We start from the raw sequence: 19,445 nt of genomic DNA on the forward strand, positions 1-19,445 counted from the left end.
TTTAAAATATGCATTTTATTTCTGTTATATATTTTTAATTAAAATTTTTTTCATAAGACAGAGATATAAAAGATGTTCTAATTAAAAATTAAATGTAGCGGATCAGTCAGCTTTTGAAGCCAAGCATTTACTAATGAAACTCATTACTATAAGAAAATTTAAAAGAAAAATTTTTCATGTTGAGGAAACATATCCAATTTCTGTATGAGAAAATGTTAAGGCCAGCTTGACATGTTAAAAGAAAAATAATCTATTTCTCTCACACAAAATAGGACATATGTAATATTATTATTTAACAGTAGTTTTCTTCATTTAGCCATACAAAATAAATTTTTTAATTATAAAATTATCTTCCTTATGCACAAAACGGTCCGTATGCCCCCACCCAAAAACAAAAACCTTCTGTAAATTACACAATGTGATCCATTGGGGCCAGAGAAAACAAGACAGAAAGAGTGAATTTATTATTATAAAGACACACACTGGCAGAAGTACTCAAGTGCACTTCTCACTTTTCGCAGTTTCCTATTCTCAGCAATGCTTGCAAAAGCATAAACCAGTTCGCAGCGGAAAAGAAAAACTCAAGGGATCCAGAAGCATCATATTCGCCATTCGGCATTGTAATCTAAACTCTAAACTTCATATCCATGGCTGTACAGGTGAACCGGAAAAGTTCAAGAGCAGCAGCAAAAGCAACATGGCTTCTATTGTGCAGCTTGTTCATGATCTGTAACGTCACTTTAGCTGAGAGAATTATCAAAGACAAGAAATCTGACAATCTTGTCGTTGAGAGAGATGAGGGACGTGGAGTTCTAGCTAGAGTGATTGAATTCATGTGGCAGAATGATAAGTCTTCCTATGAACCAGTTTGGCCTGTGAGTTCTTCAGAAAATATCTGCATGCCATGAGCTTTCGGCATCTCGTTGTACCATACTACTTATCATTTCTTTATTTTTTATGGATTTTCCCATCAACTCTAAAGGTACGTTGTGCTGGCTGTTTTGTGCAGGAGATGAAGTTTGGTTGGAAAATTGTAGTAGGATCAATCATTGGGTTTTTCGGAGCAGCTTTAGGCAGCGTTGGAGGTGTAGGAGGCGGAGGCATTTTCGTCCCTATGCTCACTTTGATCGTTGGTTTTGATCCTAAGTCTTCCACGGCAATTTCCAAGTGTTAGTATATATAGTAGTCTCTGGGATTTTAATTTCTTGGAGTTCTAGCTAGTATGAATGATCAAAATGTTTATGCATGCAGAGTTGATATTATAATATTAACAGAACTCGACCTGAATGCCAGTTTCTGAGGTTTGAATATTTTTGTGTCATTTTGTAATGACAGGTATGATCATGGGCGCTGCTGGGTCGACTGTTTACTATAATCTGAGGCTCAGACACCCAACATTGGAGATGCCACTTATAGATTATGACTTGGCCTTGCTCTTCCAACCTATGTTAATGCTTGGAATCAGCATTGGGGTCGCATTTAATGTCATGTTTGCTGACTGGATGGTCACAGTTTTGCTTATTATCCTGTTCTTAGGTAAAGTACTCTCCCCCACCTCCTTGTGTTCCTTAATCTTGTTCCAACCTATGTATGTTAATCCAAATTGCTTATTATCCTATTCTTTTTCCACACATCTTATTGCTTCGTCCTTTTCAATCAAATTCAAACTTTTATATAGTAATGCACCGTGTGCGGTATATAAGAGAGCGAGACAATATATATATATATATATATATATTATAGGATTTTTTCTCACCCTCCCTCTTATTTTTTCTCTTTTCTTTTTATTCCTCCCCAAGTAACCGAAGAACTGATTTTATTACTTTGATATTGTATTCGTCAAATTTCCACTGCTAGCATAATCTAAAATCTGAACTGTATAACATTCATGATTTAGTATTCGAGTATTCACGATATTCAATATAAATATAGATTAGTTGATTCTCAGCATCAGTATAATTGGTTGTAGGTACATCATCAAAAGCTTTATTTAAAGGCATAGATACATGGAAAAAGGAATCAATGATGAAAAGGGTACGACTACTTTTCTTACTCAAAAGCTTTAATTATTTGATGGAGTCTCATATGACCTCTATTGATTATAAGAATGATGCTGTTCGATTTTCAGGAAGCGGCCAAGATGATTGAGTCAGAGTCTAAACCAGGTGGCAAGTCCTCAAAAACCTGCTTCCATATATATATATGTATATTTATACATATAATAGTATATGAAAACTTAAAAAAAAAAAAAAGTTGACTGTAATTGTGAGACCAAGCACCACAGAGGACTAAGACTTTTGCATATCAAAATGCATACAAGGAATCTAGCTATGGTAAAACTAGTCATGGAAATTTTTGCTTTTTACATGATGCTATTAAAATAACATGAAGAGGATTCTCCAGAACGATTTACCGTAAAATTAGAAAGAAATAAGAAAAACGATGGGCCCACTCTTGTGAGACCCACATATGTAGAAGTAGGCCATATAACCTGATTCTTATATCAACCCTATCCTTTTGATCAAGTATTTCAAAGAATCCAAATTCTAAAGCAGCATTCTACTTACTGCCAAATATTGCAAATGCTTCTCCAGAGGAATATAAATCACTACCAGCTGGCCCCGCTGACGCCCAAGATGAAGAGGTAATTCCCAGCGTCATTTCGAGTCATTTTTCATCACTACTTCAGTTAGTTGTTTTTTAACCTAGTTTTATCAATTTGTGTTTAGGTCCCTTTAATTAAAAACATACATTGGAAAGAAGTTGCACTTCTTATGTACGTTTGGGTAGGCTTTCTCGTTGTTCAGATTGTCAAGGTAAGTTATCAATACCCTAAACAACTTTTTCTAATGCACGAGTCCCCCCCGAATGCTGGTAGCTTTCAAAGCCGTCTTTGAGAAATGATGTTTCAACCTCTAATTTGCTGTACTTCAGTCAAAATTTACGTTCTTCCCTTATTTACTGATAATCTTTTGCTCATGCAGACATACACTGAAAATTGTTCCGTTGCGTCTGGATTCTTATTCATTGCAGGTAACTAACAACCAATACATTAGGACATTCCTATAGGGGAATAAATCAGGCATAAGCAATTTTCTTACTAAACAGTTTGATATCCAAGTGATGTTGATAACTTTTAGGTGCTATTGCATGTGACAATATGCTTTGTATCCAAGGTACTATAGAATTATTTCCTCTATGTATATTCACGCTTTAATCATATATATTCCATATTTCTTAATTACTTTATGTATATCACTGATTATTCACTTTTGGTGCCTATTTATCTCTGTCTTCTTTACTAAATGGAAAAAGGATGCTTCTATGAACAAGTCACGGTTTGGAAGTTTCATCAGATCTGTCTCTACTGTTCTTGTGGATTATAGCTGGCATGGTTGGCGGATTGCTTGGTCTTGAGGTGGTTTTATTTTAGGACCACTCTTTCTGGAAATGGGAATTCCTCCTCAGGTACTAGTTCAACTATTCCCGCGCAGTGACTGATCTTTACGTTCCCAAAGGAACATTAACAAATGAAAAATACGGCAAACATACGTTTCTTCTGTCGCAGGTAGCAAGTGCAACATCAACCTTTTCTATGGCTTTCTCATCCTCCATGTCAGTGGTGCAGTATTACCTTCTGGATCGCTTCCCAGTACCCTACGGTAGGGAAAAGTAGATAAAACCAAAATTATCCTATCTATTCAGGTTGATGAAAAAGTGAGAAAAAACTAGCAGTGAAGCACATACACTAAAATATTATTTCGACTGGAAGTGAAAGCTTAAACTTTTTGGTGCAAGATCTTCTATTTTTCTGCTATGACCCATCATAAATACTCATTGCCAGGGCTTTTGTCTCTTTTTTTATCATCTAACGTCAAATGCTGGGAAACTCACTGATTATTATGGGGGATCAATGCTCTTTGCCGCAGCTTCATATTTTGTTCTGGTGGCGACCATTGCTGCATTCACCGGACAGCATGTGGTGAGAAGGATCATTGCAATCCTGGGCAGAGCTTCCATAATCATCTTCATACTTGCACTCACTATTTTTGTCAGCGCAATAAGTTTAGGTACTTTCTGTAATCCCCTTAATACCTTTCTTCGTGTAGTTTTTATATAATTCAAACATGCTCGTTAGCTCACGTCCATTTCTGGGTGTATGTATTACAGGTGGGGTGGGAATAGAGAACATGGTTGAGAAGATGGAAAACAAAGAGTATATGGGGTTTGAGAATCTCTGTCATCATACTTAGGCGTCTCGTGCTTTTTTCTCTGAATGACAATCTTTCCAGACATGGTGGTAACACGGTCGTCTATTTGTCCGTCTTCTTCTTCAAGCAAACAAAGGCTTTGCAATATTTATGTAATTTGCTTTTGTTTTGTTTCCATTCCTTTTGTAGAATCTTTTTGAGCTTTGTTCATTAAATGTCAAATAAAAAGATAAATAAATGGTTATTTTAGACCTGGTAATGAATGGATTGTGGAGTCATAATGACCACTGTATAAGTGAGAATTAAACAATACTATTATAACAACTAGTTAACTAATTTAAATAGATTAAAAAATTTATTAAATTAATCATTTGTAATAAATAGGTGTTATCTTCCTCGTAATACTCTTACTAATAATATGTATTAGTTGAAACTATTATGTAATAGAACATTTAACGTATACAAGTATTATACGGACTCTTTTAAAAAAAAAATTAAAAGACAAAATTAAAATATTACATTTAAAACTGAATTAATATTAGACTCATTTTTACAGAACAGAAGGCTTTTTTTTTTTTCCCTATACAAGAGGACAAAAGCCCAAAAAGTAAACTAAATACTCGGGGGATTAGATCCCAGCAAATCGTTTTCGGAAATTCTCCTCAAATGAGTAGGACACGTGCTGAACAAAGACGATCTTTTGCCAGCGAGTCAGCGAGCATATATATTCGACCTTCGGGGTATATGAAGACTAGATCCCATGAATATTTCATGAAGGACCGAGATTGCATGAACACCGAGTTGCATGAAGACAGCATTGCCACCCGTTGTAACGCATCAATAGTAACTTTCGAATCTGATTCTAAAATAGCTTTCCTAAAACCAAATTCCCATGCCAGAGTTAACCCCTTCAAGATTGCCCACTCCTCAGCCTCTTTAACATTGTAGTCCCCTGTGAAATGAGAGAACCCCACAATCCAGGAGCCGGACGTGTCTCTGATTGCTCCACCACATCCTGCTTTCATAGTTGACTGAGCAACAGCAGCATCCACGTTAACCTTAACCCAACCGCTGTTTGGAGGTTGCCATCCTATTACATTATCCGATGGTCCTTTGGAAATTACATTAACCTGTAGGGCTGTTCACGGGACGGATCGGGACCGGGACAGCCGTCCCTGTTCCGTTCCGGTAAACAGTAATGGGATAGATTTTCTGTCCCATTTCCCAGCCCGTCCCGAGGTTGTCCCGGTCTCGGTTGGGACGGGACGGATCCGGGACGTCCCGAAATTTTTTTTAAAATTTTTTTTAAAAAATCTGATTTTTTTAATTATATTTTTTGAGCTTAAATCTTATAAAAACATTTTTTTATTTTCTTTTTTATTTGTTTGGGCACTCTTAAACAAAATATCAAAATATTACATATAATAGTCATTAAAAACTCTAAACAAAAGCTTTTAACACGATAAAAACTTGCTAAAAATTCTAATCATCAATAATCTCAAATCATTAACAAATATAAAAACTCTAAATAAATAATCCATAGTTCCATACAATAGTCTCAAATCTTAAAAAAATATGAAACAAATGATATTATATAAATAGGATAAAAAAAAAAAGGACCGGGACGGGACGACCCCGTCCCGGTTCCTTTTTTGTCCTCCCGAAAAATTTTAGGATGGAATCCATCCCGTCCCAATAAGATCGGGATCAGAACGGGCCGACCGGGGCGGCCGGCCTTGAACACCCCTGACCTGTTCCGAGACCTGTGCATATTTTTTCCATGTAAACAGAAGGCATGTTTTCTGGGTGATAAAGCCTCCAGCTTGCATGGGCTGACGCGTCAATGAAGTGATGACCACGTGAAGTCCAATGATGTGTCTTAGTGAATATTTAGACCTTACTGCACTTGGTCACTTAGCTTGTTATTTTATTGCATGGAAAGTGCCTTACCAAATAATATTGGTATTTACTGCTTAGACTCCTCGACATAAAAAACTAATTGAAAATTTAATTTAATCTTAAATATAATGTCTCAATTTATTTTATTTTTAATATATTTTTTATTTTTCTTCTAATAAATAATCTTTATAATAATCAAAGGGAGTTTTTTATTCAAAATAGTTTTGATGTAACTACATTAAAAAACAATATTTATTTATTATAAATAATTAATTTAATTTTTAATATTCATAAATTAGTTATTTACTTTTATATTAAATGTAGGTGGCATGTTGATAATCTTCGTAAAAGATGTAGGTAAAAATATACTGCAAAAATTTTAACTGACATCGTTTTGACATTACGCAACAGTATTGTTGTTGATTTGTTTATGGGCCAATTGAAATCGTGTTCATTTCCAGGTAATTTTAATCGGTGTCTAATGAATTACTAGTTTCCCAACAAATTGGCAATTAACAATATTACTCATCCAGTTCTAAATATATAACGGTCCGGATGAGTATAATTTTTTTTTTTGCCAACAACTGTTAATCAAATAATAATTTGATATCTTCTCGCGCGAGAATAATAATTTAATCTAATGTTTTTTTATTAATTCGAAAAGGCAATTCTTTATTATTTTATTCACTTTCTAGCAGTTCCGTTTTGCTTTTGGTGCCCATCATCTTGTCCTGGCACTTTAAAAAAGCGCTTTGATCGGTGTTCAATGGAGGACAGATGTTTCCGGATGGGATGAAACGAACCACGAGGCAACGCTGTGTTTGGGGACGATATAAATTCTGGCCAAACGTGTTTAAATTATAAGACCTTATTTATAATCTACAAACGAGATCTTATAAATAAAATTGAAGGTAATATAAAGTAAATCTTGTGAAAAATACTACCACTATTTTTAATATAAGAGCTAGTTGACTAATTTAAATAAATTAAAAAAATTAGTTAAATTAGTTAAATTAGTTATTTATAATAAACATATATTGTCTTTTTTAAAATATTCTTACTAATAAAGTATATTGGTTAGAACTACTATTATTAGAAGGATTACCTTAGAAAAAAATAGATAAATATGAAAGAAGTGGACTGAGATCTTATATTTAGGATCAAAATAAAAGTTAAATGGGATCTTCTATTAACGATCGGAGGTAGTATATAATACTGCCTTTCATTCTTAATATAAGAGTTAGTTTAACTTTTAATTTGGTTCTAAATACAAAACCCAATTCATTTTGTCTCTTATATTTATATATATTTTCAAAATAGTTATTTTAGTAATTATACATGTTAAATATTTCATTAGAAGTAGTTTTAATCAACATACATGAGTAGTAAGAGTATTATAAAAAATAATAATTTTTTTAATCTATCTAAATTAATTAACTACTTTTTTTATTAAACCATTGCGCTGCGTATTAATTTATTGCTCCGTGGAGTTAACCACCCTGCAAAATAAAATCAAAATTTTCAAAACATATCCGATCTTTCTTTGTCTCCCACTCCCTTTTTAATTTTGCTTAGCCTGAAAATATGTTCTAGTCTAAATCTTGTCTGGAAGTCCAAATAAAATGGAATCAACTGTCCATAAATGACCCTACCTGTTGGCCGAAGAAAGCGAGCTTGGCTGTCAATATGTCTGGTTTTCCCTGTAAATAAGGCGCCAGTACGAGGGCAATTTGTCAAATAGCCTTTCCCGCCCATTAAAAGCGCCTTTTCGGGTCTTGCTGCTGGCTTCCTTCACCTCTCAGTGCTGTTCTTCAGCTTCGGTCGTCCAATTCCATCTTTTCTGGCTTCCCCGTGGCCCGTAGGGCTTCCATTTCTCTGCGATTAAAAGGAAAACCCGTTCTGTTCGAATCGCACGTTCTGCTTCCTTCTTTTTTCTCTTGCTGCTGCTCCATTATTCCTCTGTTAGGTATTTTGCCAATGCAAATGTTACCTCTAGCACTCCTGATGTTGAACGATCAAGGCGTGTGTCCTCTGACGTCATTTTTCTTCCTGGCTCTTCTGATTTTCTGTAGACATCTTGTGTTGTTTCTTTGATTTAGGGCTCAGAATGGAGAACGGAGTGAAGAGCAATGGAGATACAAAGTCACCGACTTTGGTAGAAAAGACTGAGGTATAGTTTCGTATATAGTTCTCCTTGTTCTTTCTCAGGAGTAAATACTTGCTTGGGAAGTATTTGTTTCTCGTAAGTACTATCTTTCTTCCCACCAGGAGACTCGGCAGTAAATCTGAAATGGAACGCCGAATTTATCAGAACTTTTCTGTTGCTAGTGTTTCTGTTTTTCCGACGAACTGCTTATGGGGGTTGTATTTCTATTTTTCCTGGTCCTTTCAAATGTGAAGATGGAGACAGAGGAAGTAGATGTTAAGAATGACGAGCCTTCTTTTATATCAAGGTCAATGGAAGAAGAGGAAAAACAGCTTTTGGAAACTCGAATCAAGGAAGAGAAGGAGGAATCCAAACATGAGCCAGACGAGGCACCAAAGCTTAATGAAAGTCAATTTAGCAAGTTGGATGAGCTTTTAACGCAAACCCAACTTTACTCGGAATTTTTGCTGGAGAAAATGGATGACATCACACTTGTATTTCCTTGTGCTTTTATTGTGTTAACTTTTTGTGCATTCCAATTTATTTCTTCTTGTTGCAGAATCTTATATTTGAATTTCGATTACCAGAATGGCGGTGAACAAGAGGGCCAACAAGAGGAGGAACCGGTTGAGAAAAAGAGGGGCCGTGGCTCAAAAAGAAGAGCAAAATCAGAATACAATAATGTGAGTTCGAAGTGTTACTGCATATATTCACTTTTTTTCATTCCTTTAACTTAATGTGTCCGGGAAATTAAATAGTGTCATGCTGATACGCTTCTACAGGAAGCGGATGTGAGAAGCACCAATTATTGCCTTTTGCTTCCCATATAACTTTGTTGATTATTTTGCACTCCTTTATGATTTTTGCACCCAGTTTGATGTTGTTGCAATTAATTATGTTATATTGTTTGAAATTATTTCAGAAGAAAGCCAAAAGGGCAGTAGCTGCCATGCTTACAAGATCTAAAGAAAGTGAGAGTGCTGAAGATATGAACCTGACGGAAGAGGAAAGAATTGATAAGGAACAGAAAGAGCTCATACCTCTGTTGACAGGTGGAAAGTTGAAGCAATATCAAATGAAGGGTGTCAAATGGTTGATCTCCTTGTGGCAAAATGGACTGAATGGGATTTTGGCTGATCAAATGGGTCTTGGGAAGACAATCCAAACTATCGGTTTCCTTGCACATCTGAAAGGGAAGGGTTTGGATGGCCCATATTTGATAATTGCTCCTCTATCAACCCTTTCTAATTGGATGAGTGAAATTTCTCGGTAAATGTTCTACAGAATTTGTTTTCCATGCTATTATATGTTGTCATGGTTTTGTAGTAGAACCTTATGTTTTCAATACATGAATATAGGTTTGCTCCAACACTCACTGCAATTATTTACCATGGTGACAAGAAGGACAGAGATGAGATTCGAAGGAAGCATATGCCTAGAACGATTGGCCCAAAATTTCCCATAGTCATCACTTCCTATGAAGTTGCGTTAAATGATGCTAAGAAATATCTCAGGTTCTACCATTGGAAATATGTTGTAATTGACGAGGTAAAATGTTCACTTGAGAGTGATTGATTGGAGATTTTCTTTTTAGTTGCATGCTATCAGCAAAAATTCATTTGATATTTCAAATGTATTTGGTTATGTTATTCTAACTGTAATTTTCTTTTAATGAAGGGACACAGGCTCAAAAACTCCAAATGCAAATTAGTCCAGATGTTGAAATTCTTGCCCGTTGAAAATAAACTTCTTTTAACTGGGACACCTCTTCAGAATAACCTGGCTGAGCTATGGTCATTGTTGAACTTCATTTTACCTGACATTTTCTCATCCCTTGAAGAATTTGAGTCATGGTTAGTTTTCTTTGCTTATTTGTCATTCCAAGTTCGTTTCATGTTTTGCTTGTCTCCTCAAGTTTCTGCGAGTTGCGTCTTCAAATGTGACTGTTGATAGTATATGACTTTGCCGTTGTGTAATCTTTTTGGGTATTTTTAGCTGCATAATAATTAATAAATATCTTGAGTATTGAAGGCAAGCGATTTGGATCAATTTTATAGCATTTAATGGTAGTTTGACCGGTTTTCCAATGGGCACCTATTTTGAAATAGAATTTGCCAGTTAATTTACTCCTTCTCTGGAAGTTTTGAACAAATGTTATGTTGGTTTTTATGTAATTTTATTGGCCCTTTTGATGTCTTTCTTGTAAATCCTGTGGTGCTTCCTTTTTACATTTCTCCATTGAAAAGTGGTTTTATCAAATCTTATTATGCAGGGCCTGGTTTGCTTCTCCTCCATTTTTGCGTACGACTGTTGTATTTTTCAGCTGTATAGATGATTGCGTATTTCCATTTGACAGTATTGGTGTCAAATTCATTCAATTGCAGCCAGAAACATCACATGTTAACCTTGAATTTACTTTCTTAATCTAACCAAGTTTCTTTGTAGGTTTAATCTGTCAGGAAAGTGCAGTAATGGAGCAACAAAAGAAGAACTAGAAGAAGGAAGAAGAGCTCAGGCATGCATTAATAAGACAGCTTCTGTATAATTTATCCTTTGCATATTTGAACCAGAAGGCTCAAGGTTTTTATCGCATGTAGGTGGTAGCTAAGCTCCATGCCATCTTGCGCCCCTTTCTTCTCCGAAGGATGAAGAGTGATGTTGAGCAGATGTTACCACGAAAGAAAGAGATAATTATATATGCCAGTATGACTGAACATCAGAAGAATTTTCAGGAACATTTAATTAATAAGACATTGGAGAAATATTTTCGTGAAAAATCTGCAGTGGGTGAGATTTTCTTTCATGATTTCAATCAAGAAATAAGAGATGTCTTCATAGAATTTTCCTGTGCCCCAGCTCAATTTTGTATTATGTTGCTCTATTGCAGGACGTGCTTCCAAAAATCTTCGTAATCTGGTCATTCAGCTTAGAAAGAACTGTAATCATCCTGACCTCTTAGAGTCAGCCTTCGATGATTCGTGTATGTACCTTAAAAATTAAATTGTTTTTTTCAAAAATGAATTGATGCTTTATGATGACCACGTTGTATTCTTGCTATCTTGATAGTTCTCTATCCACCTGTCGATGAGATAGTTGAACAATGTGGGAAATTCCGTTTACTAGACCGTCTGTTGGCTCGTTTATTTGCACGGAAGCACAAAGTATGTTTTAAAGTATCCTATTTACATCGGTGCACCTCTTTTGTTGGAGAGTTGTTATTTACTGGTAATTGCCTTTGCTGCAGGTTCTAATCTTCAGCCAGTGGACTAAAATTTTGGATATAATGGATTACTATTTTAGTGAAAGGGGCCTTGAAGTCTGCAGAATTGATGGCAGTGTAAAGCTAGATGAGAGGAAAAGACAGGTTATGCTGTATGATATAATCTAGTTTCTACTATATTGCATTAGTTTCCTTGACACCTTTGTTACCAAGGAGTGTTTAGTTTGATCTTCTAGTTGTTTGCTGCATTCAATTCTTTGTAATTTCTTGAATGGGTTTTTCCTTGTCTTTGCGCATTGTAAGCATCAGACAGGATTGGAACATCAAACAACTTGTTCCTTGAGAGTAATGTTTTGAAATTCAGATCACTTATTCATATGCAATAAGAAGTTATTTACGATGCTATGCTTTGATCACAGTTGAACTGCAGTTGAAACATTTTTTTTTAAAATGTATAAAGTGTAATATTTTACAATAATACATGTAGTGTAAAATAATATTGAAATGGATATAATTACCTATACTTACACAGATTGAGTAGAGTCTATTAAATACCATAAATTTCTGCTATCAAGTGCTAAATATTTTGATTTAGACAAACAGAGAACAGGAGTTTCTGACCAGTTTATTGGCGAGTCAATTTAAAAGAGAAAATATATTGGAACTGCAGCTAATTCATTGGTTTTTTGTCCAATTCAAGCTTTTTGTTCATGCAAAATATCGGTTTAATTAGGGACGAGAATCTTGCTTGCAATATACTACTGAGATTAGCATCTGTTCTGAAAAACATTGGTTCTGATCAGGGATTAAAATTATGTTATGTTATCAGTGGTTGCATTATATTGAGTTCATGTTAGCCGTATATATGCCTCTCTGGCTCATTGATTTTTTTCACCTGCTCATTACAGATTCAGGAGTTCAATGATGTGAATAGCAATTACAGGATCTTTCTTCTCAGTACTAGGGCTGGGGGATTGGGAATCAACCTTACTGCAGCTGATACTTGTATCATTTATGACAGTGATTGGGTACCCTTTTTTTTTGGAATTTTACTGTATGCTTTATTTCATTTTACATCTTTGATGGTACATTTGCTTACATAAGTTCATCATGCTCCAGAATCCTCAGATTGATTTACAGGCCATGGATAGATGTCACAGAATAGGTCAAACTAAACCTGTTCATGTTTACAGGCTTGCTACAGCTCACTCCGTGGAGGTACATGGCTACCTTGTATTGTGGTTTGGTGATGTGATTTATGTTTGCCTATCAGGATATCAAGTGCATGTTCCTTGAAAATTATGTATATAATGAACTCTCTTTACAGGGTCGCATGTTGAAAAGGGCTTTCAGCAAGTTGAAGCTTGAGCATGTGGTGATTGGAAAGGGGCAATTTCATCAAGAACGGATGAAGCCCAACTCAATGGATAACAAAGAGGTTTGTCCATTAGCAGTTTCTTTTCCATTAATTTCTCAATTTTGCTTTCCTCTGATCTTCTGTGGTTCAAGCTTAAGCATACTACTTTTACACTGTTAGTAGGCATGCATTTTACTGAATAGTCTTTAAAAAGTCCGGCAACTCGGCAAGCCTCATTTTCTCACGTTATCATTGTATTCATATAACTAGCGCATAAATAGTGAGAAAAGGGTCTAATAATATAATAAAGCATGGATATGGGATCTCTTCCAGTAGTAAAGTTGGAAGCATGAAGAGGGCATTAGGATTGGAAAATCTGGCTATAGGTTCATTTATATTAATGGTTGGGATTAAGATAATTTCTCAGCTTTGTTGCCAAGTTTTAATATGGAATTTGTACATGATCTGATATAAGGATGAGGAATTGTTGGCATTGCTTCAAGAGGAAGAATCTGCTGAAGACAAAGCGATCCAAACAGATATTAGTGATGAAGACTTAGAGCAGCTTTTGGATCGCAGTGATCTTGTCTCTGGTAACTTAAATTGTCCGAGCAAAATTCCTCTTAAAGGGCCTGGATGGGAGGTGGTGATTCCAACTGGGAGCATGCTTTCTACTCTTAACAGCTAATTTCTCTTATCTATTTGCATAGCCTGAGATACTTTTGAAAAATACTTCCTTTTGCAGTAACACAACTGCTTTTCGAGTTAGTCTCAATGAATGATATTTCACAAATACGTAGTTGTCGAATAGCCCTTTCATTTTGTTTGTATTCGAAATGGGCTAGATAAGGAATGATGCTTTGAAGAACTTTCCGCATTCAGAGCCACCCAATGGCTTTCATTTTGTAAATTTTCTAAATGGAATTTATTATAGTTCAGGAATGGTGCTCTTATATTTAGCTATTTTAACGTTCGTGTACTCTTGAAAACATCCTGTTCAATAACGAGAAGTGGTTCGACTTCTACTATGTTACTATTTTCAGTCTTATACTTTTATTTATAAAACTTCATTTGTAGTCTACAAACAGAGTTTTATTAACAGAACTGGAGTTCGTATTATATTAGAGTTGTATCTTAAGCAGTTATGGGTCTAGGTCATATGATTCTTCCAGCGAGTCGGTGGCTAGTCAAATGCTAACATGCGGAGTTGATCTTAAGTTGTTTTTTTAAACAAAAAATCCCTATTTAATTATTTTTTTTAAAAAAATATTTCTGTTTAGTTGGGGGCTAATTTAGAGAGAATGAACTATTCAGACACAAACAAATTCCTTAGCGTGCTTAATATTGGCAGCTATGTGTTATATTTAGGGACGTGGCAGTATGATTTATTACAATTTTATGATTCCTATCGGTGTTATCTGATTATTGATAATGATTGCGCCTACTTTTTGATCTCGTTAAAAATAATAATGATAATAATTGTGCTTATTTCACATACAAGTATTCCCTTTTTGATTTTTATTTAGGAAAATTACAATGAGATTTGAAGGGAAAAAATTACAAATTAAGTTTTAGATGTTGTAATTTTTTATTTTAAGATTTGTGATTACAAGTTATTTAAGTTGTTATTAAGATTTTCTGGTAATTATTTTTTTTAGGATTTTGTTGTAATTTTGCCTTATTATTTTGCATCCTAATCTGACCCATTGTGATTTTGTGACCCGTTTGCTGCTTTCTTTAACAATTTTGTTCTGATGTCGTGTGTATTTTATATTTCTGTCTCGTCGTGTCTGATTACTGTTTTTGGGCTTTATGGTTTATCACGTGCTTAACGTATATTCACATATACTAGCATATATCAATATAAAATTACAGTTCCTATATATTTACAAAATTTCTAAAACAAATCATGTTATTTATAAGTTATGAACTTACAATTTTTTTCCCTAATCATGCAACGGTGACCGCTAGTTTCTTTCTATGCTGGGTTATAAGAACACCGACAAGGAAAATATTGCCATGCTCTATTTGAGCATTGTGGCGATACCATCATTATGTACACTGCCTCCTGTGCGATACACACGCGTTGGAAAAGCACAGGACTCTGTAGTTCGTCAATCATTATACACATCAATATCAGTAACATGGGAAAGAGACGTTCACAACCAATATAGTTGAACAAAATGAGGTTATCATGCTCTTTTTTTTCACGTAAAGATAATAACTTGGGCAACCTCATAATAAGATAGGGTCTAGCAGTAGCTGTATCATATGCGAACGCATAGTTTATAATTCACGAATATAAAATTTCTCAGTTGATTGCCCCACAGAAGAATATGACGTCTTAATTTATAGCCCAAATAATTGACTTGACTTGCCATTCTCATAACCATTATTTTACTGAAATGTAAATGTCAGCTTGCTCTATTTCAAAATTGTTCAAGGTCATCGAAAAAGTTTAAATTTGTTGTCAGATCGTCGATGATGTGAACAGTTCCCAAAGTGGAATGTATAGTCGCTGATCGTGGTGGACGACCAAATGTTGTTTGCTAGGCCTGGCCCGGGGGGAGGTTTTTTTCTGCAACACTTATATTTTGTTTAGAACGAAATATTAAAAATAAGAAATAAAATTTAGAGTTGAGATTGAAAAAAAATATTGAGCATGAGAGATTGCTTATTTCTAATGCCACCTTCATGGTTTGTCTAATCTCATATAACAAGCAATCACTCATGTTAAATTTTTTTTAATGATTTTTCTCAATTGCAATCTCAATCCTTACTACTTATTTTCAATGCTGCTCAGCAGAGGGGACCTTAGGATTTGAAGAGTGGTTATACTTTGTTGTAAAGACTAACCCTTCATTTAAAAGTTTTTTTTTCCCAATGTTCTCTCTTTTCTATTTTTCTTCATATTCAAACAAAAATTAAAGACTAGAAAGGAACATTAAGGTCCAGATTCCTTGGGTAACGATAGGTGTATATAGCATAGCAACGCATCAAAATGAGAATTTTAAACTAGGGAGACATCCTGTTAAACGGCACGTATGTGTCCATTTTGTTACGAAGCACGATAAGCAAGAGTGAAAGCAATATGGCTGCGCTTGCAAAAAGAAGATGAATGCCCAAAGATCTGTCATCTATCTGTGTGTTGCCTCTCAAAACTCTGAAGTAAGAATGATAATGATTCTTCTACGTTTCATAACTTAGGCTGTGAATCACAAGCTCAAAACCTCATCTAACTCTTCCACCGTTCAGGGGTACAATAATGTGAATATCACCACAAAAGCACAAACTGATGCCTGCTTTTTATCATATTCTTTTGTTTGGACTTTGATGGACTGATTGGTTCTCATTATTGTGTCTTGCCATCCCACCTGAACAATCTATAATTATTTAAATGGTGGTCCAATTTATGAAATGCTGCTTCTCTTTCGTTAATAAGTGGGTTGGGCAGCTGAAAGCACCTCATCACATCCTCACTTTATACCATGGTTCATTGTAGTAGAACTGAAAAGCCATAACTCGGGGTGTGAAAATCAATATATTATAAGAATCGTATTTTTCATTTGCTTTTCGAAAATAAAATATTAAATTTGGTCTCTATAATTTTTATCATCTTTATTCATTTCGATACTCGAGAAAAAAATCTCAATGGATTTTCCCGTTATTTATTTCTTTTAGAATCAAAATAGTACACCTTCAGTTCTTAGTATAAGACCTATTTAATTAATCTGATTAAATTAAAGAATTTAGGTAAATTAGTTAATTATAATAAATATGATATGTTTTTCCTAAAATACCATAATCATCTTCCTTAATACCCTCCCCTCTCTTTCACTAGATTATGATTGAGGGAATATCCATGGGGATAATTTAAAAAAAATTGATAAATATGAGAAATGGGTATTATATTTAGGATCAAAATCAACTCAACAATTAAATCCTATATTAAAGACTTGAGGGGTATATTTTTTGTGGCTAATTAAGGATCATTTTGATTGGGAGCAGTGTATAATCTTCGATGACTAAATTTAGAGAATTATCTTTGAAAGACTAAATTGATATACCATATATTGAAAGCTAAATTATTAATATACTCTACTTCAGAGTCAGGGGACTTGGATAACAAATCCTTAAGAATTCTTTGAAGTTTCACTTTTTGCGGCTTCTTTAACTTGAAGGCAGCAACCTAAAGCTATAGAGAGATAATTTTGTTTCACACACACACACAATATCTATTCCTAGTCGGATTGTAAGTTTAGAGAAGGAACTTCCTTAAATCACGTGACGTGATGGATGAGAATATATTCGAAATCATTCAATATTCAGGTTAGGTCTATATAAAAGAGCATATATAAATCGCCTTATATATCCTAGTTTATGCATTTCGGTGACATGTATGCATGTGAAATTTGCTTTCTTTAAGATAGTGAGAGTCGAACTACTCAAGAAGGAAGAAACACATATTAAAGCAAAGCACTTTTATTATGCGAAGTTACAGTGCTGGAGCTAGCTGGGTTTAGTTGCCGTGGGCTGATTCGTCTCTTTGGTTAAAGGGCTTCACAAAATATCTAAGCCATCATCAGAGAACACTGCTGCTGAATATTTTGGAATTCTACCGCGGCTCTAATGAAGTTATACATCCCATATGGAAGCAAAAGGATCAAAAATCTCCTTATGCGTGATTGGAAGGTCTCCACTGACCATGTTCTCCGAGAAAAACAAATTATTCCTTTGACTGGCTCTCTCATCAAACGGATCATAACAGTTTGTTATCGAAACTTTGATGATCCACCATTTGGGTGTTAAAATATTTGAGGCTCGAACTTTGTGTAATCTGTTTGTAACCTCACGGTTTCAATCTGTGGCCTTGTTGAGGGGGGAAAAAACAAAGAGCTTCCATTGAGTTTGATTAATGGCGTTGTGTTTGCAGGAACTTGGGTATTCATTATTATCTTTTGGGGAGGGGGGTTGCAATAATCCAAAGCATGCTATAATTTATTCAATTGAAGCATGACCTTAGCTTGTTGGTGGGGACTACAAGGAGGCTTGGCCGAAAGCAAAAGTAAATGAGCCCTTTAACACTAATTTAGCTTTGGTTTCATCTCTCTCTCTCTCTCTCTGCGCGCTGTGAGGATCGAGTATTTTGAAATATTGAAAGTCAATAGAGCAACGACATATCCAATTTGAATCATGAAGGTATAATGAGACCACCTGTTGTTGAGGATCTATCCCAGCTAGCAGCTACTCCATACCTCAACTAGCTTTTGCATGCAGCAGAACTACGCGGCCTTCATGATTCAGACCACAAAGACCGATACAAATAAAGTACCCTTATAAAAGTTTTATATTTATGACAGGAGGAGTATTTGATAATTGATGAATATGGCATGTGTTATAATGTGCTTTATTTTTCCTAAAGTACAAAAGGCAGGTTGAAACAATTTGAGTGCAAACAAATTCAAACCCATAATCTCATATAAACGAAGTTTGGTGTCGCGCTGGACCGTTAAATTATTGAATTCTATTTATGCCTTTTACCTGAAGTATGTTCTCTCTCCTTCTAGTCTCTTTATATGCTTTTAGTGATATAAGAAATCGATGGTTGGGTGTAAATAGCACAATAAAGTAGTGCTTAAAGACGTTGTTGCAATAGTAACAAGGTTATGGAGAAACACAGAGAGAATGTGGGTTTTCTTACATTTCCAAACATTTAAACATATTTCTAATACAGTATATAAAAAGGGATTAAGGTTTTCTCACATCTAATGCCTACCAATTAACACCAATCAACGGTTCAACCACATAAAAAATGCAAAATGAACAATACAAGCCAACCACAATGTAAAACTAACAACCCCATTTCATATATAACAGATTTTCATGGCTAAAACATTCAACAAACCAAGAAAAATTGAAAAGAATGAAAGAAGAGGACACTCACAGAGCAGAGAAGCTTCAAACGCGAAGTGAGGCGACGGCGGACGGCGGCAACGCACCGGTTTTCGGTTAGATAGTGGGGGGTAGGACCGGTTTTCGGTGGTGGACCACGGCTGAGCAAGAACGGACGGAAATGGGAGGCAGTCGACTGCAAGAACGGATCACGGCAGACTGCGGCGCACGGTGGCAAGGCTCCAAGAGCTCGATGGAGGAGTTTAAACGGTAGGATAGTGGCGAGAATGGCCGGTAATAGCAGTTTTACGGTGGTGGGACAGAGGGGGATCACAGCACATTGAATAAATGAGAAATAAAGTGAAGAGGGTTGAGCGGCCGCGGGGGTTTGAAGACACACTTTCTACGGCGGTTTTTAAGAAAACCACCGTAGAAAGTCATTCCCTCTTCAACTTATTTACAAAAATGCCACTGTGTTTTTTTTTCACTTCATTTTTTTGCTGAACCGCCGTTAGTGTGCGACGTTAAATGTCTTTTTTCTAGTAGTGGTGAGAGGGGTCAAAGACTGAGGCTTGGGTAGCCCCCCGGAAGGCCACGATAAACGTCGAGGTCCCCCATGAACCACCACTTTACTTCTGTCTTCCTAATTATCTTCTTTTGAGTAGATATGTGACAGTACAGTAGAGAGGAGTCAAAAAAACCATGTTGGTGGTTTGACCT

The 19,445-nt window shown here is 35.4% G+C and overlaps 1 protein-coding gene and 1 pseudogene across 3 annotated transcripts; both read left to right on the top strand.

The window, feature by feature from the left end:
- Positions 1 to 428: 428 nt before the first annotated feature.
- Positions 429 to 4,357, top strand: LOC114744421 (sulfite exporter TauE/SafE family protein 3-like; annotated as a pseudogene).
- A 3,631-nt stretch (positions 4,358 to 7,988) lies between these two features.
- Positions 7,989 to 13,801, top strand: LOC114744425 (ATP-dependent DNA helicase DDM1-like). Of its 3 annotated transcripts, none has more exons than XM_028932590.1 (16): positions 7,989 to 8,076; positions 8,183 to 8,280; positions 8,511 to 8,750; positions 8,844 to 8,939; positions 9,179 to 9,525; positions 9,615 to 9,804; positions 9,934 to 10,109; positions 10,702 to 10,771; positions 10,854 to 11,043; positions 11,144 to 11,236; positions 11,323 to 11,417; positions 11,501 to 11,620; positions 12,385 to 12,504; positions 12,596 to 12,694; positions 12,804 to 12,914; positions 13,309 to 13,801. In XM_028932590.1, the coding sequence occupies exons 2-16, from the start codon at positions 8,218 to 8,220 to the stop codon at positions 13,519 to 13,521; spliced, it is 2,223 nt and encodes a 740-aa protein (XP_028788423.1). In that variant the 5' UTR covers positions 7,989 to 8,076; positions 8,183 to 8,217; the 3' UTR covers positions 13,522 to 13,801. The 3 variants fall into 3 exon arrangements, with proteins under 3 accessions (XP_028788423.1, XP_028788422.1, XP_028788424.1); XM_028932589.1 differs by having other exon boundaries at positions 8,210 to 8,280; XM_028932591.1 differs by lacking the exon at positions 7,989 to 8,076 and having other exon boundaries at positions 8,221 to 8,280; positions 8,564 to 8,750.
- The last annotated feature ends 5,644 nt before the right edge of the window (positions 13,802 to 19,445 follow it).

This window comes from Neltuma alba, unplaced genomic scaffold (genome assembly GCF_004799145.2).
Source record: "Neltuma alba isolate B1F8T4 unplaced genomic scaffold, ASM479914v2 tig00004363_pilon, whole genome shotgun sequence".
Taxonomy (NCBI): domain Eukaryota; kingdom Viridiplantae; phylum Streptophyta; class Magnoliopsida; order Fabales; family Fabaceae; genus Neltuma; species Neltuma alba.

Coding starts and splice junctions, on each gene's coding strand:
- LOC114744425 (XM_028932590.1), top strand. CDS start 8,218: ATGGAGAACGGAGTGAAGAGCAATGGAGATACAAAGTCACCGACTTTG. Junction 10,772..10,853: donor AAGAAGGAAGAAGAGCTCAG/GCATGCATTAAT, acceptor TATCGCATGTAG/GTGGTAGCTAAGCTCCATGC. Junction 11,044..11,143: donor TCGTGAAAAATCTGCAGTGG/GTGAGATTTTCT, acceptor GCTCTATTGCAG/GACGTGCTTCCAAAAATCTT.